This window comes from Solanum stenotomum, chromosome 8 (genome assembly GCF_019186545.1).
Source record: "Solanum stenotomum isolate F172 chromosome 8, ASM1918654v1, whole genome shotgun sequence".
In the NCBI taxonomy this organism is placed as follows: Eukaryota; Viridiplantae; Streptophyta; class Magnoliopsida; order Solanales; family Solanaceae; genus Solanum; species Solanum stenotomum.
This window is the reverse complement of record NC_064289.1, coordinates 950110-974581: the sequence shown is the minus strand read 5'-3', so window position 1 is coordinate 974581 and position 24472 is coordinate 950110. Positions and strand designations below refer to the sequence as shown.

The window sequence follows — 24472 nt, the reverse complement described above, 5'->3', positions numbered from 1 at the left end:
AATTGGGTTCCGATGTAGGTATCAAACACATGAAAGAAAATCCAAAAAATATATGTAGTTCTTGAAAACTATTCTTCTAGATAATCTTAAGACTCTACTCTTATGTTTTTACTAATATATTTATGAATCTTACTGTCTAATATTTGAATAACTTATCATATTTAAAGCTATTATTTAATTTTTTAAAATATAATTTCAGTTAGCTTAAAAATAATTAAACTTTAATAAAATAGTTCAATTTTCAGTCACATATCCTTGGAGCTTAAGCAAAAATGATTTAACTTCAATTATATAATTTTTTTTGTTTTGCCTTATATAGTTTAAATGGTGATCTCGAAATCGAGTATATATTCACTTTCCCTATTTGCTTTTCACCTTTATTAGATCCAAAACGAAAAAGAAATGGATTGCATAACTTAAAAATAATTAATACTACCTGAATTCTTAACTGAAAATTTCATCAACATGAAAAAAGGTTCACATATACTATTATATTTCTAAACGTACATATACTATTATGAATGAAAACACCATCCTAAAAATCAGGATTAGCGTAGTGTAGGGCTTGTTATAGGGAAATCACTCCTGAGTCCCGATCCACCATAAATTTCTCTTTCAAGAATGAATCTCATCTATTCTCACCATACCGCTTGCTTGTGAAATTTCAAGAGTGGCACATGAGTTTCCTCGTATTCAAACCTCATAAAGATAATGAAGAATCTCATCCATCCCTCCACACTGCTCGATGCCCGTGAAACTTCAAATTCTTGCACCAACAAGAATGTTGTCTAGTGAAACATTTGAACAAAAACTAATCACTCTATTAAACTTACTAGCATTTGGTGGCAAATTAGGCAACTTCCTCCAACTACACATCCCAAAATCATTACTAAATTCACAAACACAAGCAGGATAATTCCTATGATGTTCTTCATTGTACACATAAACAAGATTCCCCAATCCAACACATTTCAAACTAGCAAATTTGTCATCTTCATCACTATCAAACAAACAATACATCAATTCATGAGGCATTATAGCAAGTTCACTAAACTCCATTGTTTTCTCATCAACCTTCCATAGAACAAAATTTGGTCCATTTGTTGAATTACATAATCCACCTAAAACTAAACAATCTTGACAAGATACCAAGAATGAAAACAAAATCCCAGGTGGTCTAAGTGTTTGTACCTCACTCCACAAATGTTCATCCAAATTGAAACATGTAATAAAACAAGAATATATCCCAAAAACATAGTAGAATTTATCTCTTAACAAAGCTGAACATAACCACTGTGATGAGTTCCCAGACCTAAAATCTGCTGGTAAAGGTGGGCACAGTTCCCAAGAATCAAGATTTGGGTTATAAATCTCAACAGCCAATCTATCCTCAACATCAACTAATCCACCAACAAATCTAACCCCACCAACAACAATGAATCTTGGATTTAACCCTATATTGTAAACACCCACAAGAGGATTACACCTGGAGAACCTCGAAGGGCTTGTTTGGACCCAAATTCCATTAAAAATAGGCTTAAAACTGAAATTTTCAGAAGTTGTAGCAAAGAAAAAACCATTTGAACCAATAAAGAAATCTTGGGACAAAAGGGTTGAAGTGGGAAGTGAAATCCACTCATTGGCATCTGGGTCATAAGCAAATGGTTGGTTATTGTTGTAAAAAATGCTGTTTTGGCCACATAGAAAAAGCCATGGCTGCTTTTTTGTAGCAGAGATTTTGGTAGTGAAAGAAGAAGAAGTGATTATGGAATTCCAGATCTTGCATACAGAGGAAGCAACAATTATAGAACGAATTGGGAGGTATGAGAGGATTTTTTCAGTAAGATCTGAAGAAAGAAAATCCCAGTTCTTGATTTTTTGGTCATTTTGAGAATTGAGTTTTTGAATACAAATGGATTCTTCCATCTTTTTTTGATTGAGGAGTTTTGAAAAAGATTGTTTTTTTTTTTATTGAGTTGATAAAGTGTGTGGGATTTTAGTTTAGATTATATAGAAAAAAATGGAGAATGTGTGAGGAATAGTTGGGTTTCCTACTTTGTTGCGCAGTGACATAACAGAAAAACAAACATATAAAGAGTAAGAAAAATTAAAGAATTGGTTTTTGGAAATTTAATATGATTGAGATGAGTCAGGCTTGCTCGAGTGGTTGAGTGCCTCTATCATCAATTGATAGATTAAGGTTAGGTTTAAGCGATTAAGTTAATTTGAAGAATAAGTGAGAACATTATTGATCTTCTTGAGGGTGGGGTTAAAAAAAAGGTTTAATTTGTATTTTTAATTTTCCTTTTAGTTTATTTTTTTAAAAAAAGTTTTTTTGACAATTCGTTAATTTTATTTTTTCAAGTCCATGAGATTGAAGGGTATTTTGATACATTATACCTATCTTTAGTTTAATATCATAACTTCACAAGAATTAAAATCTTTTTTTACTTTCTTAAAAATTTTATCAAATCAAAGTACATACAAATTAAATCGAATGGAGTATTTAAAAGTTGAAATTGGTTATTTTAGGTCTTACCAATTACTAGGACTTGGTTTTTAAGCTTTAAAATATCAAAAGAGCTAGTGAGGAAATGCTACTGAAGACCTTTACTAGATTATAAATGATTGTATATATCATTGAGATCTTTCATCACAAATTACTAAATTAAAACCAATAGATTGCTTACTTTTTTTGTTTGCATATCAAAATAACTTCATAAAAAAAGTTTCTTCTTTTTATTAGGCAAGAGGATTAAAAGTCTTCAATTCACCTATAGTGTAATTATCAAATTAAATACAAGGTATAATACATAAATATAACTTTTTTAACTTGGCTTCGATAGATAACTATGCCTTCCAATTTTGAGTGTGCACAAATTGACACTTAAACTTGTATAATATTGAACAACTAGACACACATGTCCTACATGACATAATACACATAAGACACCATGTAGGACACAAAATTGCCGTGTAAGGTGTCATCAGTCATGTAGGACGAGTGTGTATATTTGTTTAATTTTGTATAAGTTTAAGTATCTACGTGTGCATATCCAAAGTTAAAGATCATAGTTGCTAGTTAACGCCAAATTAATGATTATTTTTATGTATTATGCCTAAATACAATGACTGAAAGGATATTAGTTTGGAATTGGTCCCATGAAACATTTATGAGTTTGAAAGTAGGCTAGAATGGTCCAAGTATATGTATTATTTGTTATTGTCCCCTTATTTTTACTGTATTTTTATTTCATATTTCTTTCATTGTGATATGCTTTATTTGAATCGATATATATCGAAAACAATATTTTTGTCTTTACAAATTAGGAATAAGACTGTACATACCACTATTTTTAGACTCCACTTATAAAATTTAATTTCATTGTAACAAACATCAAAATTCGATCCAATTTATCATAATCGATTAGTTAACATGTTGATTAATCATATTCTAAAACATGAAGAAAAAAAATCAGTGTCTATCAAATTATCTATCGAGCTGTAAAAAAGATTCAACAACGACAAATAAATTCACTATCTATTTCACGTCAAGCAATATGTTGAGTAACTCTCGATATAATAGTAAAATCAAAATATGTAGATGGATCAACTCATCAAGTTCCCAATAAAATAAGATCCACACAAGAAAAAGCACTTGCTATTCGTGGGTTTTTAGCAGCCTCCAGACACATTATTGTTATCGTTGAACGTTGGTTAGAATATAAAATTGACATATAAGGTGAATGTCATGTGCGTTAAACAAATAACGTTACATCAAAGTAGCAAAGTTGATGAACAAATTACTATAATCCACGTGGCACAGAGACCACCAATCTTCTTCATACCTCTAGCTCTAGTACCACAACTGTTATTAAAAAAAATAAGCACAAATTGATGGAAAAAATCTTGCTTCGAAATTAAAATATGAAAAAAAAGAAAGATATAATCACCGAGAAGGTTATAGTGGCTCGATAAGTATTCCTTCAGGGTTGTAATCTTTAGCACGAACTTAATGAATAGGCATTATTGCTTTTCATATTATACCAAATATACGAATGATTGATGTATTTTGGTTAGTTTTATGACTTTACTGAAATACACCTTAGTTCGATTTACAATCTTGCGTTACATACTTCCTTTTTGGAGCCTAGTGTTTTTTAGAAATAGATTTTCTATCTCACAAAACGTTTATCGTATACTCTTCAAACTAGATTAGGTATTGAATAAAAGGACTAAGGAAACTTACATTCAGAATCTGTGGTAACCCAATTTCCTTTTCTAGTTGCTGCAGGGCACTGATCTATATGGACCATAGTTGAGTTAAAAGGGGAATTTTTTATAGATTGGTGATTTTTTGTCACTGAAATTGCAGAGTAATTTTGATCAACATCCCATCTGAAGCTGATCTTTGGAGAGTCATAGCTCAGTTGATCATCATCTGGTACTGCCTTTAAGTCCGACCTATCGCGTAAGTGCAGAACCTACACATTATCAGTTCACTTAAACGACAAATACAAGTAACTGTTCATAAATACTTATTTTTATATGTATATAAGTTAAATCTTACTAAAAAATATTTATTTTTAAATACTTTTGAAAGTGTGGCCACACTTTCTGGTCCAGGCACATTTTCATTAGTGACAACTTAAAAAATCTATATAGAGAGTAGTTGGGAAGAATAAAAGTTGTATCTGTATAAAAGAAAAATTAATGGAATATAATTCATTTACATATAACTTGAATGTGATCGTGGCAACATGTTCGTCATAAGATATATAAATAGAGAAGTCAAATAATATTAAGAATATGCTTGTACTTCTCCTCTTAGATATAAATAATATGGAATCGTGTACTATGTAGTATGGATTTTTGATCTTTTATGACCAATTACATTTGAATAAAAGAAAATAAATCTATAAAGATTTTATTTCCAGATCTCGTGTTATATTTTACTGACTTAAAATAAGTTAAATGGCTCGTAACCTTGATAGTACTAGCAACTTGCTAAAACAAATAACGTTACACTAGATAATTGTCAGTGTATATAAGTTAAAATTCGAGTAATCTTACCTTTTGACCAAAGTATTTTCCTCCCTTTTGTGATTTAGCAGCAGTAGCCCATCTTATTAGTTCCTTCATCTTTGAAACTGTCTTGATTTTATTTCCATTAGCCTTTTCCTTCTTATCTGCACTAAAATTTTGCTCCTTATGGCCATCACTAACTGGCAAAACTTTGGCTGTGGCAGAATCTGACTTTCGACGAAAGCTTAATCCACGAGTAAGACTCTGTTTTTTCATCTTCATGCAATCTACAAATTGTTGTTTCCTTCGCGAACTTTCCAATCTCTTTAGACGAATCGTGCTGTAGAAATAATCTTTCGCAATGTCTTTTCTGCGTAATGTGTTGAACAAATTGAGGATGTTGCAGCAGCATGAATTTGCTGATTTTCCAGCTCGATTTCTCTTTTTTCGAGAAATCCCAAACAGGACAATGCCTTGGGATTTCACTTCCTCATCTGAAAAAAAACAGAGGAATTAACAAACATTGATGACTTTGGATATCAAAAATGATATTAAAATGTAACAATGTAAGTTCTACGCACGCACTGACAACAATGTATAATTTATTTACATCATAAGGAAAAAATGACCTATAAAATAGGTAACTTTTCATATTAGACTATCTTCATATGATATGATAATTTGACGATAACATATTGCAATTTGTAAAGTTGCATGAATAGCTATAAATAGGCAACTTTTCATATCAGACTATCTTCGTGTCAAGTCTGATATGGTAATCTGAAAAATAGACTATTGGTGAAATTACAATATTTGAACAAGAAATGTAAATCTAAAATGTAATACTAACAAGATAGTGAACAAAGTTTTTTTTTTTCCACTCACCAGTAACAACTTGCTTCTTGCTAGAATTGGTGTTAAAATTGGTCTCATTTGCATTCTTGAAAAGCCATTGAAGGATCTGTTATATATGTGAATGCTCAAAGTTAGCTACATGTGAACATGACAATAAATAATTTTATGATGAAGAAAAAAATATATTAGAAAACTAGCAAACCTGCATGTTAGTGGAAATATATTTTAAATAGACTAGATTCTTTAGACTATACAAGTGAGACAAAAAAATTTGGTCAAATGGATCATATATAGAAGGAATTATATGTGTTTGTCTGTAATAAGCCAAAATTTCTTGTCTTTGGCCTTTGGAGAAAGATGAAGACACTGATTTTGGAGTGTTTTGTGATTTTTGTGGCAATAAGGATTATATTTATACAAATTAAATATATAGTTAGACTAATTGATCATGTGGTGGGTAATAAGCAAATCTTGAATCTAAGGGAGAAAAAAATGACACTAATAAAGAAATTAAAATGTAATTAATGGATTTTATCTATGGTGGAAACTCTGTTCACCATACAAACTGTAGGGCCTTTGGTGGTGTTTGGTTTATGGCCATCTAAGGGAGTCTTGGGGTATTTTTCATGTTACAATAAGATTTAATAGAAAGATCAGTCTTGAAGTCCCAACTGCCAAGGCATAAATTGAGTTGCTTTGAACTACTATTTATCGAGTAGGTGTAAAAATACAATAAGTAGATATATAATTGTTGGTTGCAATTAGATAACGATAAAATACATATAATTGAGTGATAGATTGATCTTATGATGAAACGAACGACGAAATTTTGTGATAGCTATCTTGTAGACCTACACTTGCGATAGCCTTTGAGTTTTTTTGCTTATTAGAATTATTTTTATTTTGAATCTAACACTCTCATGGTCTCATTAGGTTACTATTCCTCTCAAAGGATTTTTTTGGAAGTATTAGATGAGGTAGGTTCAGAAAGTACACATTACTATCTCTACATTATGTGACAGTATTTCAACTAATTAAAGAAAATAACTTTTGAATCACAAGTACATTTGGTTCATAATATTGAGCTCAAACTGCAAGTTGTGGATCGGGTAGGGACAAATCTGACTTTGTGGAATGTGAGTCCAAAAAGAGATGAACCTGACTTTGATATCATGTAAAGATATGACATTTGAGTCTAACTAATCAACACCTAAAGCTAATACATGAGCATAAAATCATTCAAGTCCATATTATAAGCAGATCACCACTTTATTTTTCAACCAATATGAGATTCTAATCTAACAAGTATCGAATAGTTAACCGACAAATAAAACTATAGGAATATGAATTGGGTGGATAAGATATTATTGTTTTGTTTTATGAGACATCTAACACATTTACTAAGTAGTGGACACAAACAATTGTGAAAAAACAAGGACTGTAATGAGTACCTACAAAAATATATGGGCTTAAGAAGACATATTCTTCAAAGAATCACCTCACAAATATGTTTGGGAGGTGGGGTGATTAAAATGTCTGGTGATTGTTTAATTAAATTAATATATAATAAATTAAATATTATTTAATTTTGTCTTTGTAAGTATGTAATTCTCTGACCTTTCATACTCAATTAAGTAACTGGTTCTCGGTGTTTCATTAAGTCGTAATCCAATAAAAAGAATATTGAGATGTAGGTTTTATTTCTTGTCTCTTTCACATTTAATGTTGTTTCTGACCTAGCTAATAGTGAATCCTAATTAAGGATAGCACTAATGCATTATACCTAGAGGTGGCAAATTGGCACATTATATATATATATATATATATATATATATTAGCTCAACTTCAGACATGTCTCTTATGTTTAATTATCACTCACCTATGCATTTACAATATGCCTCTTTGAGCAAATATGGTATAATAAGCGAAGTAGCACCTATAACTCTTTGATGGCTATATTCTTGCGATAGCAAAGGACTGATTCATCTTAGAGAAAGTAGATGTGAAGATATTGAATAAAAAAAAGCTTCGTCAGACAACCATGTGGCTTCATAGGCACAAATGGACACTAACAATGTATCAATTCAAAGAAAGACAAACATTTTTTGTGATAAACTCAAAACTGAATAACCACTCAATAAATTTTACTCATACGCTTAGATTAGGGGTGTGCAAAAATCGATTTAACCAATAAATCGAACCTAAAAAAACACTATTGGTTTATTGATAATTGGGTTATTGGGCTAACGGTTTTTAAACGGTTTTGCAAATTTTTTTATTGGGTTATTGGTTCGGTTTCCGGTTTTATAATTTTTGTTAATGGTTAAACCGATAACCCAATAAGACTATATTAAATTTACTAGCCTTATTGTTAATGGTTAAACGATTGTTACTTTCACACTTTTTCCTTTGAATGTGTCTAGTGTCTAAACTTGCAAGAAAAATGATTGTTACTTTTATGATTATTACTTTCATGCCAAATGCTGGAAAAATCATATGGTTTATTTGAAAATTTTCTTATTGTGTATATAATTTATATGAGTATTTTCTTATTGGTTAAACCGAAAACCGAACCGTTAAGTACCATAAACCGATTAACCAAAAACCGATAAGAAATATGTTATTGGTTTGGTTATCGGTTTGAAGTATTTACAAACCGAAAATCGATAAACCGAACCAATAACACCTAAAACCGAACCGAACCGACCGATGCGCACCCCTAGCTTAGACAAACTCTCTCTTATTGATTTGAAGATGACACATTCAATAGATGATTGATACTTTAGAATTAGCAAAATCAACTCATATTTTGTAATCCATCTAATAATTTAAATTAGAACGAGTTGAATAATGATCCATTTATTAATTTGACTCGACAAATTAAATCACAATGATTCGTTATATTATCGGATTCAAACGTGTCACCTAACGGGCCAAACAACCTATACCCAATTTTCTATACAAAAGGACTAAAAACATATATTTCAGTTAATTAAAGTTTAAAATCACATTTTATCTATAATTAAGGAACCAAAAGTGCAATTATTCTAGCTGATAAAAAAATGTATTTACTGTAAAATTGTACCTCTCCGGTGAAGCCCTCGTCGCATGCAAATACTTATAAAGTTTTTCCGGTAGCATTTAGCCGTATTTTGAAGAAAAGACAGGGAGAGAAGATGGAGTATATATTGAGGACGCTGACGAAGAAGGAAGAAGTAGATTCGATAATAAGGGACACAATCGACAAAGTTCTCGTCCTCCGTCTCGGCCGATCCTCTGATCCTCTTTGCCTCCAGCTTGACGACATCGTACGCATCCATTTTTTTCTGTTTTCCCCTATTTTTTTTGTGAAACAGTGATAGACTAATCTATTTTGTTCCAATTCCTTGAATTTCTATTGTAAAGATCATTACCTGAGGAAACTTAAATTTTAGGCGAATTTAGGATTTTAAGCTAAGCTAGTGAGATTATACATGGATTTAAGTTATATACACTGAAAGGATAGAGAATACTTATACCAGTAGTAGCAATTTAGTAATCAATTTCATCAGGTTGCACCAGAGATTTGTCTGTAATTACCTTATTAATGACCTAATTATGTAATATAGTTTACAATGTGAGTGCATAGAATTTAAAGCTCTAGTAGATATGCTCCAGGATCAACTCATCAAATGTCTAATAGTACTACAAGTTTTCATGCACATGGACTAATTCCACGGGATACTTACCACCTCCACCAGCAACAAGGCTAGGACAGATGAGAATAAATCACCTTATGAACCTAAGACGTTATGGTTCTTAACCTATGTCATTGACTACTAGGGCACACCCTTGGGTGCACTACAAGTTATAATTTGGAGGAAGGCTACAAGTTATAATTTTTGTTGAAGGAATTCCTTTTTTGGGAAGAAGACTACAAGTCATAATTTTTCTTGGAGAATGTTTTATCTTTTTTTTTGGGGGGAATAGCGCAAGTAATAGTGATGTAGTAATTACAACTATTGCATATAGTAATAGTTGCGCACAAATTGAGACAGAGGGAGTATATATTTTACAAATTACAACTACGATTTGTATAGTTCTGGGTGTAAGATGTAGGTAGCTGTGGAAAAAGAGAATTCACCCTTATGCGTTAGACACTCAAATTGTGTAGAAGTTGTGTTTTTTCACTGTTAAGTTGACATTGCATAAGTTGTATATTTTCTGGAATGGTTCGTTTACTTCATTGCTTCTTGTTGGCTGCAGCTGTATAAATCTGTGAGGGAGGTGTCCAAGTTTGCGACTGTGGCTTTAGTGGATATTGATTCAGAGGACGTTCGAGTTTATGTCAAGTATTTTGATATAACCTTAATACCATCTACCATTTTCTTCTTCAATGCTCATCATCTGAAGATGGATTCTGGGTATGCCTTCTCTTTGTTCGAATTTTCGAAGTTTTCTGCTATGGACATGTTCTTTATGTTGTTGTTGTGATTCAATTTAGTTGAAGAAAGTGCCATCCATGGTCTTATACCCGTTTGCATCTATGTCGAGCGTTAGGAGCACACCATATTTTTAGTCCTTATATGACTGTAATCAATAATCTTGACCATATATTAGACACATTTTGTTGGAAAATTAATTTAATTCAGAATGCTGGAAGCTCTCCACAACATTTTGGATAACAAGTTCTTTGGTCCTTCAATCAAGGGAAATTGAAGTGACTTTGACTCGGTTCAAGCAACTACTTGCAAGAGCCGAGTCTCTGTTTTGTTTTTGATCGGGGAGAGGGGTGAAAAGAGAATTGTGAAGGCCTAAAATGTTTCTTACTAGGAAATAGGAAGGAGAGGCTATTTAAAAGAAAAGAAGAGAGAAAAGGAATGTGTTAGTCTATTGGCTAAGTATTTGCAGATAACCTTCTTGTCGTCATATATTCGTACTTGCCTCCTCCCTCATTGGAGAATGGAGGGTATGTTATATTGGAAGACGTTCAAGGAAAGTTTGCAAATAATTTGCTTCTCTATTTCTCCCCCTACCACTCGCTATGCTACCTTAATGTTAAAATTTTATCTCTCAATCTAATATTTCAAAAGCCAAAAAAAAGGTTTATGTCTCTGCTGTTAATTGTATAATAATACTGAAAGAGTTATCTATGTAGTAAATTTGATGACAAGTCGACATTGCAACAATTATAAAGCAATTACTTGTAAACTGAGTTATGCATATGTCAAGGACAGCTTGATGTTGTAATTACATTCCTGTGATATTATTGTATCTTAATGGACCTCTGTCATGATTGAAGCTCTTACTTCTCTGAGATGGATGTTCTCCAGGAGTGCAGATCACACCAAGTGGGTTGGAGCATTTCAAAGAAAACAAGACTTCATTGATGTTGTAGAGGTATGGGATAATCTCACAACTTTCTTTCTAGACCTTAGTATTTTTCCTATGATCCAGAATTCCAGATGAATATTAAGTGTAAAATTATTTTCTCTTCCTGCGAAGTGCAGCTTTTCAATAATTGTGACTTCCTTATTCGACTGTATAAACTTCGGGTAGCACTTTCTAAACAAGGTTGTTTAAGTCTCCATGGGTTCTAGATGTGCCAAAGCCTCGGAAGGCGTTTGATTAAAGAGTGAAATATACGGTACCATAACAACCAGCAATATTGAGTGACTAGTATGGCGCAAATACTTGCATGAAGTTGATCCATTAATGCCATGAGTGTTTTTTGATGGAATATAAAAGCCAGAAAGACAAGTAATTTGGCAGAACAATAGTTAATATATGTGATTGTAATCTCGTGTTTGTGGCTTTAAGTTGAAGAGATATACTTTGGCTTTTGGAGAATGGCTGAGATATCACAAGCTTCTAATTTCTAGACTCAAACTTCTGGTATATGTATGGAGGGGTGTCCAATATTAGCTTATTAAGCTAGTAGATTTGTTTCTGCATGTCCCCTGGAGTCTGGACATGAAGTTTGAACGGCAGGAAACTTTAATTGTGGAAGGGAGAAGTTAGTCCAACTGCACGAGTGAAAGGCAAAAGTCAAGATTACATGCAACCAGATGTAACGTGTCAAAGTTCATTGAGTCGTCGTAAAGGGGAATGGGTTGTTTTGCGCATCCAGCCCCTACTTAAGATTCAATGCATAACCATACCACAAGACAGTATTTCTGCCATAAATTTCTGAAACTAAGTTTTGTCAAGGATCAGTTCTTAAGATTATTATAAAGCACAACTACCAGATCTGTCAAATAGTCAAGGGTACACTGAGATGCATATTCTGTAGCAATATAAGTGAAATAAATGTTAAAATCTATACTCTGAAATGGCTCCAGGACTTTGGTCTAGTTGTAAGAGCGCAACATGTGATATGTGGTTAGACACACACATGTTCGAACACTGCCTCAAACAAAAGCCTGGTATTTAGGTTGAGAACGGTATATAGGTGGGCCCTTTATCTCCTGAGTTTCGAACTGTGCGCCATTGGGACTCAGGAATCTCTCGGTTATCAAATAAAATTGGTAGTTTGAGATCCCTTTTCCATAAGTTAAGGACACCTTATTTCTTTCAAGGAGGATGTTCCTCTAAGAAGTCTAAAAAGTTACGCATCGAATAAAGCTCGGAAAGTTGTGTTTCCAGGTTGTAAAGACTTCTAACTTTTTGAGATCCGGAAGGGAGATCTCCTAGTTTGCTAAGAGTTGCCTGTGAGTGTAGCAACTATTTTGTGTATCAACCTAAACAATTAGAGAACGAGTTTAGGTTCAGATAGATTTGGCAGAGGGTTAGACTCTTTTCAGTTAGCTCATAATTTTATAGAATACCTGATTGTTCATTCAGTTTGCATCTATGATGTGCATAAGATTGTGTTCTAGTTGGCTGTTTATCCAGGAGCTAGTATACTAAAGTTCTTGGTGCATATTTTTTAATCTGCTGAGTAGATACTTTGTTCTGATGATTCATTTTTTTTGCAAGTCATGAATGTGGAGTCATTTCTAACTGCTTGACCGTCCCTGTTTGTAAGCAGGCAATATTTAGAGGGGCCATGAAAGGCAAGCTCATAGTGACTTGTCCCCTTCCTCCAGAGAGAATACCAAAGTTTCAGTTGCTATACAAAGATGTTTAGCAGGTATGGTTGTTAGTAATTTTAGGTTGACTAGTTCCTAACTTGACATATTTCTCAGCTTGAGTCCAAATTTTAAAAGTTAAAATTGTAATGTGTTGTCGGTATGACCAAAAAAGTACTTTTCACGAAACATTTTTGGGTATTGGAAAATCTTTTCTACGAAAAACATTTTCTACCAAGAGGGAAATTTTGACTACTCCCCCTTTTTGGGCAAAAGTCATTTTTCTTTGCAAATACTTTAACTCTTGCACTATATCACTTTCTCCAACCAAAACTCGGAGATCATTGTGAACTTAATACTCCTAAATTTCATCAAGACACCATCCAATTTGCTGAAATTATCGTCAATCTTCAATAAGTATTTTCCATGACCACAACCAAGCATGAAAAACATTTCCTCATTCTAAACACACACATACTGATCTGATATTTTTCCCCCACAAATTGTTTGCTTATTTCAGACTGTTGATTGCTGAGCTGCAAGAGAAAACTTCACATCTTGAAAACCATTGTTTCTGGATGATTATATTGACCATTACGAATCCATATCACGAAGTTGAAAGGGTTCTGAATTTTGGTACTTTTTAACATCAATATAAGAAACAGGATCGCAATAGACTGATTTAGGAGACAGATATCTTGTTGAATTAATGCAGAATCAGGACATTTCTCTTGGATATCTTAGCTGTTAGAAGACCTGTATCGTTCAGAAAGCATCGGAGTATGATGGGGTGATACAATGCAAGTGATAAATCTGAGTAGTTCAGTTAGTTGACTATCAGAACATTCACCTTGTTGGTAAGGGTTCGACTCTCCATTTTGTAATCCCCTCCCCCATTTCCCATTCACGTACCCTGCTTTTTTTAAAAAAAAAAATATTTCTTTGCTGTTTCTAAACTTATTACTTACATAATAATTCATAATTGTGGAGAAAGGAAGGACACGAGGGAACATGGATTTAATGTGTGGTTTGTATTCGTCTGCATGCAACTATGTATTTATATTATTACTGTATGCCAGATAGTTTTTATAAGGAAGGAACCCCATGTGGGCTTTACATTAGTTTTTAAATGGGACAATTTATGGATAATTTTTTTTCTTTATCTAAAAAAAGGCAAAATAATAGACATACTATAGTGCAAATCATAGATACCAAGAAACACATCATTATCATTGTCCATTTTTCTGAAATTTTCCATCATGATTAAATTTGAACTTTAATGTTTTATCATCATAATTCATTTCTTTTACACTAGACAGCTTGAGCTGTACAATTGAATAAGCCATTATGTATATACTTGTTTGCATTCCTACATTTAGTTGGGGTAATGAATTCAATGTCTTTGGAATTTAATTTAACGAAAAAACACTAGTATTTAGTTATTTGAACGAAATTTAGTCACTATTAGTATATAATCAATGAATAATTTGTGTATACGAATTATATACTTGTTATACATTATGTCTACCTCGATGACGACTACAAACTATTACAACCAGCTAGCTAAAATTATACAGATTCTTTATATGGTTCTTCACACGATTTTTTTTATAGAATTATTTTTTTCTTATGGATCATGGGAGATCATTTCTTTTAAACAAAAAAAAATATAATTCCCCCAATACATATTGTCTGACTAGTGGGACAATTAAAAAGTGGAAAGTCAAATAGGGAATAGTAATTCATTAAAGAGATGATGTTGACTTAGGTCTGATATTGGAACATATTTGCAGTTTATCTGAAAGAAGTACTTGACTTTTTGTTAGCATGAAATTTAATAGACAGCAAATTACTCCATGAGCCAATAAATATCCATATGTAGCTTTGATTTTCACATCTAGAATTTCCTTAATTCATAGTATAAAAATATTTAACATATTATAACTAGTCTGTTTGATCAAACTTTTAAAATTTACTTAGTTTGAAAATGGTTTTTTTTATTATTAAAAATACTTTTAAAAAAATACTTGAGGAGATCAATAATAGCTTGCATTTGATTAATCAGTTTAAAATATATTTTTATCAATATTAAAACAACAGTTTGTATTCGATCAAGCTTACAAAAGTACTTCTAAGGATATTCAACATTTTTTCAACTTCTAAAATAAGCTTCTAAAACTAATAAAAAAAACCAATAGCTTGTCTGAATCCGTCACCTCTCTAAAATTGGTGCTTCTTAAATAAATGAAAAATATTTTTGGCTTCTTAGTGACTTTCAAAAAACTATGACTTTCAAAAATGCATATTCTTATCCACAAATGTGGGGATATATAGAGGTCCGAGGGTTCATTTGAATTTTTATATCGAAAAATTATATTATAGTTGCAAGATTAACTTTTTTACGTACACATAGCAATCGATGAACTCTTTTGGTTAAAATTCTGCAACTCTAGCTATCAAATCATTTCATGTTGTTCCGAACCATATTATACTGCAAATCATTACTCTTAAATTCAATATTTGCTACAAGAATTTACAGTTGTGGGACACTAATTAATAAAACTAACGATCTTCTTAATTTGGAGTAACTATATAAACAGTCTTTAGTACTATAAAACAGTTCAAGATTTTAAGTCCTTTGTCCCAATAATGGATCACATCGTACGTATTACAAGCTTTAACTTTTAACAATATTGTACATATATGCATAATAATTCAAATGGTGCATGAAACCTTGAACTTGACTGCAAATATAATAAAGTCATATTCATTTGGTAATAATTTAGGATTTTAAGCTAAGGATAATATATAACACTTTTGGTCTCTAAGATATTGATAAATTTTACTTTTTTGATATTTGGCCCTTAGATTGGGTTACTTGATCTGAGGGTCTTTCTGAAATAACATTTCTATCTTTCTGAGGAAGGGATAAGGTTTGAATAAGTTTTATCCTCTTCAAACCCCACTTGTGGAATTACGCTAGCATATTGCCAACCTACCTATAGAATTATACTAAATATTATGATAGCTTTGTGAAGATCTACACATATTCTATTCTCTTCAGATTTCACCGTGTAATTACACTGAAGTATATAGGCATGTTGTTTTTGTTGTTGTGAAGATTCACAAGCAAAGATATTAATCATAAAACTCATTTGAATTTACTTTTTAACTGACATAATTATGTAAATGTTTTACCACCGTCAATCATAAAAACTCATTAATTAATTCATGTTATGGGATTTTATAGCATGGTAAAAATTAAATGCGGCTTGTAGAAAAAGTTTCATCAAAGGTAAAAAAAAAAAAAAAAAAAACTTTGAAATTTGTCATCTAAAATAAATAATAAATATTTGTGAGACTATAAATTATTTTATCAATTTTTTTCAAAACACATACATATATGACATGTATTAATTGTGATATTAGTTATACATCTTATTCAATATTATAGAACACTAAATAGATAACAAACTCTGTAGTACTAGCAATATATTGGCTATTAATACATGCATAACAATATAAGCATAGGTAAGACAATAGAAAATAATCTTAGTATAAATAATATAGCATAATTAATCACAATATAATTAATTTATATTTCTAGCATATTCTATTCAGTATTATTCTTATATAGCGCCGAGGTTTAAGTGAAATAAATAGCTGAGGTGGAAGACAGAAAATGCGGTGGAATTTAATTTGTTAGACAAACTCGCGAGAGAAATGGAAACTCTGTAAATTTTGTAGTGTCCGGCACATGAGTGACCGACGCATTGACACGTGAGAAAACGACTCATGAATGACTTGAGTCAAATAGTTAAAAGCTACATATTGTTAATCACAAACTTAAAGTTTTAACTTATATATAGAAATTATGTAAAAGTAGTTTACATTAACTAAAATAATTTCAAACCCCTCTATCATTATACTTGAATTTTTTTTTATGTCAAAGGAAAATCAACAGCTCATATACAATCAAAAATACATATATTTTACTTTATTTGTAAATATAATTTTCAGATTAAAGGCTGAACTGCTCAACACTACTTAGTTTTGCCGTTGATTGATGGGGAAGAATTGTGTCTATTTGTTGGATTTGTTTATATTATATAGTACTTTAAAAGTAAAACACGACTGTTCTAGCTTTGATGGATAGAGTAACATGAAACGTATTATTGATAGGAGGTAACATGTATCCCATAAAATTAATCAAGATGCGTGAAAGGTGACATGGACACCACGATCATAAAAAGTAGATATATTTCTTTACATAGTTAGTGAATAAATTTAATTAGTTACTAGCTTAACCTCATTAATGTCGTTAATAGCCGATTGACAAATCAAATTTGTCTCAAAATACTTAAGTAATATATAATTTGTTACATCTAAAGAGAAATTAAGTTGAACGTTAATTGGGTGAGAGGTTTATAGAAGGTTTAAGCAAATATTCTTGTGATTAAACCTTAAAAAGACTAATGATATTGACGGCATACTCAAATGGATAAAACTTAAATCTATATTAACTACTAATTTATTGAACATGTAAATATTTTTTGATAAATAAAGTTGAGTTTTATTAGGCTATCTTTCCAATAATGAACAATATCAAAAGTTGGACAACTAATGAATGGTACCTCTGTCTCTTACTTGCTGCCCTATAAAAACGTTTCCTCCATTCAAGCTTTCATTCATTTCATAATATAAATTAGCCACATTCTGTTTTGCCCAAAACAGAGAGAAAATTGGCGAATTCTAGAGATAACTCCGCCATGGCAGCTGCTCTGAGATTATCGTGTTTGTGTTTTCTTCAATTGCTAATTGTGATCGTACTATTCATCAATTCTTCTGCCGATAACAGGTATTTAAGGCGTTCATTACGTTTTCCGTAGCAATTTTGTCTACAATGTGGAAGCAAATTAGTTCAATTAATATGAAATTCCTCTTGTTTAATTTATGCATTTGAGCAGCGATGTAGTTTAGTATAATTTCGGATTTTCTGTGAATTGCGCCATTCTTATCATCCCTGTTTTTTCGATTAATTCGATTTAAGTAGTTGTATTACTCATTTAATGAGATTCCTCTTGGTAATTTTGATATTTGAGCTTCGATAAGGTTAATTCAATACCAGATTTTCTGGAATTTACGCCATTGCTACCATCACTGATTCTGTTTTTCGATTATGGAATTTAAATATGTTGGTGTGACAAATACTTCTATTTCTCTTTGTTAACTTTGACATTTGAGCTGTGCTGGAGTAAGTTCTCCATTCTTATCAACTCTGTTTGGAGCTACTTTTACTCTGTTTTACTCATTAGATTTTGAATTTTTCATCGTCAGTATTGAAGAAGCAGAGCAATTTCAGAGCTTAAGTAACTCGACTATGGCGAACAGGTTAACTTCATTTTGTTTTCCGCCTTTATCACTTTTACTTCTTCGAGTAATGTACTAACTTTGCAATTGAATCAAAGAAGATGGACTGATCGGATCTGGAAATATCTGTTCTTTTAACTCTGTAATCGCGATCCAATTTTCCCTTTTTAATTTTTTTTACATGATTTAAGTTTTGTAGGTTAAGTGGAAACGATGAACTTTGGCATGAACATGCTGTAGATGATCCAGAAGCCATTGCTTCCATGGTGGATATGTGAGTTAATCCTGTCTCTCGCAATCCCATATAAAAATGTCAAAAGTATCCGAGATTAGTTATCAAACTAACTTGTTCCCAATCGAGCCTTAGTATTTAATTATTAAAAATATTCCTCATATCGCAACTATCCTTCCTCCCTTTAGCGTTAATCTGTTTTCAGTTAATGCTTTACTCCATTAAGAGACTTTATTTAGTTATTTATAATTAAAGGGCGTCGAATGTTTACTGCGTCACTACTCTTTTGTTAAAAACAAGTACGAACTAAAAGTATTTTTGGGAAAAAAAGATATTCCAATCATATATAGGTTGAATAGAGAGACAAATAGTACCCACACCCAGTGACGATGCTATATCAATAAAGGAGTTTTGTCTTAATTTCCTTTATTGAAAAATTATACTTTTTATGTAAATAAAAGTAATATTCTTTTATCATATATACTTTTTCTAATTTATATAATTGCTGATTTTTGTTAGCATGATAAATTGGATTCAAATTTTGACCTGTTGTAAGAAGACTACATTTACTTTTTAGTTTAATTATCGGATAATTTGATCCACCTAATTCAAATTTGTATGCATAAGGTTTATTGAAGGAGCTAAGTTTATAAAGGAGTTTTTTTCTCCTTTTTTGGGTGGGGGTAAGGATGATGAGGAACGAGAAATTGGAGCGGAAATTACAAACTAATAAAGTGAAAATTTATATGACAAATGTGGTTCAAAATTGACCCGTAGTGAAAAGTTTATATCTACCTTTTTAGGATCTATTAAATAGGAAAATGCTCCCTATTAAAAAAAATAATCGTTTGTATGTCTATCCAAAATTTCTGATTAGTCAGCCACAAGATCTACACATCACCCACAAAATTAAAAGCAATGCCGCAGTTGTCTTTAATATCCCACCTACCGAACCGTTCCAATACAATTCCCTCTGCTTCCGTTCTTCTGCGATTCCCTTTCCAAATTCATCTCTTGCTGACAGTCAAAAGAAGTTACTCTGATTATCATTAGACTGCCTATGAGGCATATTGCACATGCAAATGCCACAGGCTCTCTAGCTATGGCAGCTTTTATAAGTACTGTCATTAATTAACAATTCTTAAATCAACTCACCAATCCTGTGAATCTGTCCCTAACAACTAGGATTCGTGTCAGAGGAGTTATTATGTGTTGTAAAATTGAGTATGGACATTGTTGAGTACCTGAGTTCCACATCGACTCTTCAAGGATGAATTGATCTTTTTATACGATTTGGACAATATTATATTATGAACTATAGTTTGAAGTTGAGTCAGGTCTAATGTCTATTTCTCTTATGGGTATCCAATCTAGTACTATATGATAATGTTGTAAGTAATATATTGGTCCAAACTCCGAAGTACCTTTTTTGGATTAGTGTTAATCATCATTGATTAGAAAGGCAATGTTAGAATAAGTTAAAAGTTGCATACTCGCATTCCCCTGCCTAATCTACCTGGTCTTCACATGCTCCTGTTGGGAGATTTATCATCATAGGCACATCATAAATTATCTATCGAGTCTTTTTCTTTTATCATTCATGTGTATCCATGTTTCTCGTAGAGGCAGAAGGTGGCTTTACATGAAGGTGCACATTATAATGTTTGTTCTATATATTTTGGGTTTGCTTATCCATATTCATGTTACTTAGACGGAACAATATTGACGGTGAAATGATCTCTTTATAACAATATTTCACTATAACGGTCAAAAGAAAATTTAGAACCAATTTTTCTTGTTAGTATAAAGAGATTTGGAGCTTAATTTGGAGCAATTGTACGTAATATCATAAATATGAATCATTGTATCGACCATTAATGCTTGTTATATTGCTTATATCATATTTTCTAAGTTACGATCCATTTTAGGATTCTACATGAACGCGAAATATTTCATATACTAAACTGTCCTTATTTTATTACTACGATGTGTTTGAAACATATGTGTGCATAAAAGGAGCCCGGTACAATAATCTTTTGACGATGAACTTGACCAATTTACATCCCCACTTATCGTAGGCCACTTAACATTGTCCCCTGTCCCAGCCTGGCAAATGGCCTTAAGAAGTTAGTAGAGCAGTAAGAAGATATGAGATCTGGGCTCCAAATTGAGGGATGCAGCAGCTGGCAGTACTGACAAAGCCCATCACCATATATTAAATGACTTTTCCCTAATCAATAAATAGTTTCTCCTACCGACACATCATGCATTTATCTCCCCACCTTTGCATGTGCATTTATTTTAGATATTTTTATTATTAGTACATTATTATTATTACATGGAATGATGGATATAAGTACTATTTCCGTATTGACCGTATTCCTTGTATCTATTGTTTATTTATTTATCACATTACATTCATTTTTAACTTCTCCCTATAAGACATTTTTGAGTGGGTCAACTTGATCCCTCAATTTAAGTCTTAGTTTATACTACATACATCAAAGTAGTCACATGTGAGATTTTGTTTGTTTCTATTTCATAAGTTGGAACAGAATTTAGTTCGTAACCTTGGGATTTTATATTCAAAGTTGCGGAGACAAAAAATACTAGGTGATTTTTCCATTTGTCCTATTTTGATTAACAAAGTTACCTGATACCTATTGCTGGTGGGAGATGACATGTATCCCGTAAAATTAGTGAGGGAAATATCTTACACTAAATCAATTGTTACACTGAGACTGAGTGCCTGGTAAATATTGTTAGACAAAAATTGAACACTCATCTTTCTTGTATTGTTGTATAGGAGCATTAGGAATAGCACAGAGAGGAGGAAACTGGGTTACTTCTCATGTACGACGGGGAATCCTATTGATGATTGTTGGCGATGCGATCGCCATTGGCAACGTAATCGCAGACGGTTAGCTGACTGTTCAATTGGCTTTGGACGCAATGCCATTGGTGGCCGAGATGGCAGGTATATATATTCGGAGGCAAATTTAGAGCGGAATCTATAGCTTTCTAAAAATCCTGAATCCACCTCTACGTGCAGGTTTTACGTTGTAACTGACTCGGGTGATGATGATCCAGTAAATCCCCGACCTGGAACACTTCGTCACGCTGTAATTCAAGATGAACCATTGTGGATAGTGTTTAAAAGTGACATGCACATCACACTTAAGCAAGAACTGATCATGAATAGTTTCAAGACAATCGATGCTCGTGGTGTGAATGTGCATATCGCGAATGGGGCTTGTATTACTATCCAATTTGTTACTAATATTATCATTCATGGTCTCCATATTCATGATTGTAAACCAACTGGTAATGCCATGGTTAGAAGCTCACCATCACACTATGGTTGGAGGACTATGGCAGATGGTGATGCCATTTCCATTTTTGGTTCGAGCCATATTTGGGTTGATCACAACTCTCTTTCTAATTGTGCTGATGGTCTCATTGATGCTATTATGGGTTCAACTGCAATTACCATTTCAAACAATTACTTCACCCATCACAATGAGGTCAATTTTCAACTAAAACGACATTTCTGAATATATATTTTTTTAACTGCGCGCATTCTTGTGTGTTGATACTTTAGTTCAAAGACTAATTATTCATTAATCCAACTTATGTGTAGGTGATTTTATTGGGGCACAGTGACTCCTATGTAAGAGATAAGGTTATGCAGGTGACTATTGCCTTCAACCATTTTGGTGAGGGCCTAATCCAGAGAATGCCAAGGTATCAATCTGAAAATATGAGTAGGCTTTTTTTCCCCAGTTCATCTGATTTAGTAAATTACTGATCTTTGCAATAATATGAGACTCTGTTATTGTAAAAAAATGGATCTTGGATCTAACTCAATTCATAAAGTTAGTTGACGAGGATAGGATTTTCCAAGGTTACTTTAAAAGACTACCCATTCATTTTTCATCCAATGTGGAACTCTGCAACATCACACTGCACCCAAAGCTAAACATCTAGAACATGGCCAATTTTATAAGAGCACCCAACATTATAATGGAGATGGACCCTACTCTGATACTATATAAACCCAACATTGGCAAGCAATAATGGAGATGGACCATGCTCTGATACTATGTAAAGAAATTGATCTTCGCCTAACTTTTAACCCCCAAAACTAGTGACATAAATGGTAATGATTGAGATAACGAATTTCACCTTGCTTGGAATTGAGGCGTAGTTGTTTTACTCATCTTTTCCATGTCTTCTTGGACTAACAATAGTACGACATAATTAATATGCAGATGTAGGCATGGTTATTTCCATGTGGTGAACAATGACTACACGCACTGGGAGATGTATGCCATTGGTGGCAGTGCTGCTCCTACAATTAACAGCCAGGGTAACAGATACCTTGCCCCAGTGAACCCTTTTGCCAAAGAGGTTAGTTCAAAATTAGGCTGATTTTTAAACCACTTAGGCACGGCACAATACAGTACAAGTAAGGAAGGTAAAGCCTAACCTCAACAAATTATTGAAATTTATGGAATTTTGGGTTAACAGGTGACAAAAAGAGTGGAACCATGGGAAGGATCATGGAAACAGTGGAACTGGAGATCAGTGGGAGACCTTTTGTTGAATGGAGCATACTTTACTGCATCGGGACGTGCTGCTCCAGGCAGCTATGCAAGAGCCTCAAGCTTGGCTGCTAAGTCCTCTTCCATGGTCGGAATGATTACCTCGAATGCTGGTGCACTTTCTTGACACTAATGTTGATGTCAAGCACATCGACACATCAAGTGATCACAAACCACACCATCAGATCACCTTTACCTGTCCATTGAATTCAGCAATATAGCCAATTTTCTCTGATTATCTTTCTTCTCTTAGTTTGTGTCCGTCCCTAATCACCTCTTGAGCAGGGGCGGACACATAATATAAATTAAGGATGGGTTCAATTTAACCCACCATATTCAGCTTAAAACCTTTAATATATATGTGAGAAATCCTAAAATGTTGTATAAATATTAAATTCTGAACTCATATTTCAAAGAGCGCACATTCTTGAATCTGCCTTAGCTCTTGAACATAAGGTTCTTGAAACACTACATTGATTTTGCACTTGTTTGTCCATTCCACTTGTCTTAATGTACCCGTGCTGAACCTTTCCCGACACCACTAGAGATATAATTCGATTATCTCTGGAGAAGTCATCTTCTTTTTCTTGTCCATATCCTACACACCATTTCACCAAAATTATATATATCTCATGGTATCGGAAACAGAAAGATTGTTAAAATAAAGGAGGGCAAAAGATACGCAAGTCAAATCTTTAGGTTGCTTTTTTGTTATAGATGTTGAGCTTCATGATATTGTTGTAATTGTTATCCTTATAATATATATGTAATATACTATGAATTCTGCTTCAAATATATATATGTCCAGTCCTTTTTTCCTCCTATTTTCTGCATGTTTACTTATTATGATGGTAATTACAATATTCTTTCGATTCAGTGTTCTTGTTTAAGTTCCCGGATTTAGTAAATTCAAACCGTGTTGAGGAGAGCTTGTACCTCATTAATCCGATCTAATAGAATGAAGAGTAAAGGAAAGTCAAAGGATCATGCCCTCTAAACAAACAATCTGATTATTGACCTGCCAAATTATTAGCTCAGCCCATTTCCACCTATCAAAATTTGGGCTGATAACTAGCCCAAATTAATCCGGGAGAAATTTTGTCAAAATATTTTCAACAAGACATCTTATTTGATGTATTATGTCTATCCATAATAAAGAAAAATAATTATTTTATTAGATACTAAAAAAACTATAAAACAACAAATAAAGCAATTATAACTTGGTAATAATTGCGCGAGTTTAATTTTGACCAGCCCAAATCCAACCCAACCCCGCCCATTTGACACCTATATACATAGCTACTAGCTAGAGCTGAAATAAGATATTTTGTGCCAAG

General features: G+C 32.6%; 4 protein-coding genes across 5 annotated transcripts; 2 read left to right on the top strand and 2 right to left on the bottom strand.

The window, feature by feature from the left end:
- Positions 1-457: 457 nt before the first annotated feature.
- LOC125874306 (F-box/kelch-repeat protein At3g24760) lies at positions 458-2006 on the bottom strand. Its single transcript, XM_049555167.1, has one exon. It carries the CDS (start codon positions 1924-1926, stop codon positions 760-762), a length of 1167 nt encoding a protein of 388 aa, XP_049411124.1. The 5' UTR covers positions 1927-2006; the 3' UTR covers positions 458-759.
- A 1624-nt stretch (positions 2007-3630) lies between these two features.
- Positions 3631-6250, bottom strand: LOC125874322 (uncharacterized). The gene is made up of 5 exons (XM_049555192.1): positions 6083-6250; positions 5911-5986; positions 5074-5519; positions 4250-4484; positions 3631-3868 (listed from the first exon to the last, which is right to left on the bottom strand). Exons 1-5 carry the CDS (start codon positions 6086-6088, stop codon positions 3843-3845), a joined length of 789 nt encoding a protein of 262 aa, XP_049411149.1. The 5' UTR covers positions 6089-6250; the 3' UTR covers positions 3631-3842.
- A 2709-nt stretch (positions 6251-8959) lies between these two features.
- On the top strand, positions 8960-13834 carry LOC125874327 (uncharacterized). 2 transcript variants are annotated; one of them, XM_049555200.1, is made up of 5 exons: positions 8960-9188; positions 10126-10283; positions 11193-11259; positions 12890-12991; positions 13450-13834. In XM_049555200.1, the coding sequence occupies exons 1-4, from the start codon at positions 9057-9059 to the stop codon at positions 12986-12988; spliced, it is 456 nt and encodes a 151-aa protein (XP_049411157.1). In that variant the 5' UTR covers positions 8960-9056; the 3' UTR covers positions 12989-12991; positions 13450-13834. The 2 variants fall into 2 exon arrangements, with proteins under 2 accessions (XP_049411157.1, XP_049411156.1); XM_049555199.1 differs by having other exon boundaries at positions 8970-9188; positions 13645-13834.
- A 3705-nt stretch (positions 13835-17539) lies between these two features.
- Positions 17540-23606, top strand: LOC125874304 (probable pectate lyase 8). The gene is made up of 8 exons (XM_049555165.1): positions 17540-17787; positions 18267-18320; positions 18499-18573; positions 21338-21508; positions 21584-22055; positions 22172-22275; positions 22803-22941; positions 23062-23606. Exons 1-8 carry the CDS (start codon positions 17699-17701, stop codon positions 23260-23262), a joined length of 1305 nt encoding a protein of 434 aa, XP_049411122.1. The 5' UTR covers positions 17540-17698; the 3' UTR covers positions 23263-23606.
- Positions 23607-24472: the final 866 nt, after the last annotated feature.

Bases quoted from the DNA above. Each gene is read 5' to 3' on its own strand.
- LOC125874306 (XM_049555167.1), bottom strand. From the start codon at position 1,926: ATGGAAGAATCCATTTGTATTCAAAAACTCAATTCTCAAAATGACCAA.
- LOC125874322 (XM_049555192.1), bottom strand. The intron at 4,485-5,073 runs GTAAGATTACTC...GATAATGTGTAG, and splicing joins GAAAATACTTTGGTCAAAAG to GTTCTGCACTTACGCGATAG. The intron at 3,869-4,249 runs GTAAGTTTCCTT...TTTTAATAACAG, and splicing joins GGTTACCACAGATTCTGAAT to TTGTGGTACTAGAGCTAGAG.
- LOC125874327 (XM_049555200.1), top strand. From the start codon at position 9,057: ATGGAGTATATATTGAGGACGCTGACGAAGAAGGAAGAAGTAGATTCG. The intron at 9,189-10,125 runs GTACGCATCCAT...TGTTGGCTGCAG, and splicing joins GCCTCCAGCTTGACGACATC to CTGTATAAATCTGTGAGGGA. The intron at 10,284-11,192 runs GTATGCCTTCTC...GATGTTCTCCAG, and splicing joins CATCTGAAGATGGATTCTGG to GAGTGCAGATCACACCAAGT.
- LOC125874304 (XM_049555165.1), top strand. From the start codon at position 17,699: ATGGCAGCTGCTCTGAGATTATCGTGTTTGTGTTTTCTTCAATTGCTA. The intron at 22,056-22,171 runs GTCAATTTTCAA...ACTTATGTGTAG, and splicing joins ACTTCACCCATCACAATGAG to GTGATTTTATTGGGGCACAG. The intron at 22,276-22,802 runs GTATCAATCTGA...ATTAATATGCAG, and splicing joins CTAATCCAGAGAATGCCAAG to ATGTAGGCATGGTTATTTCC.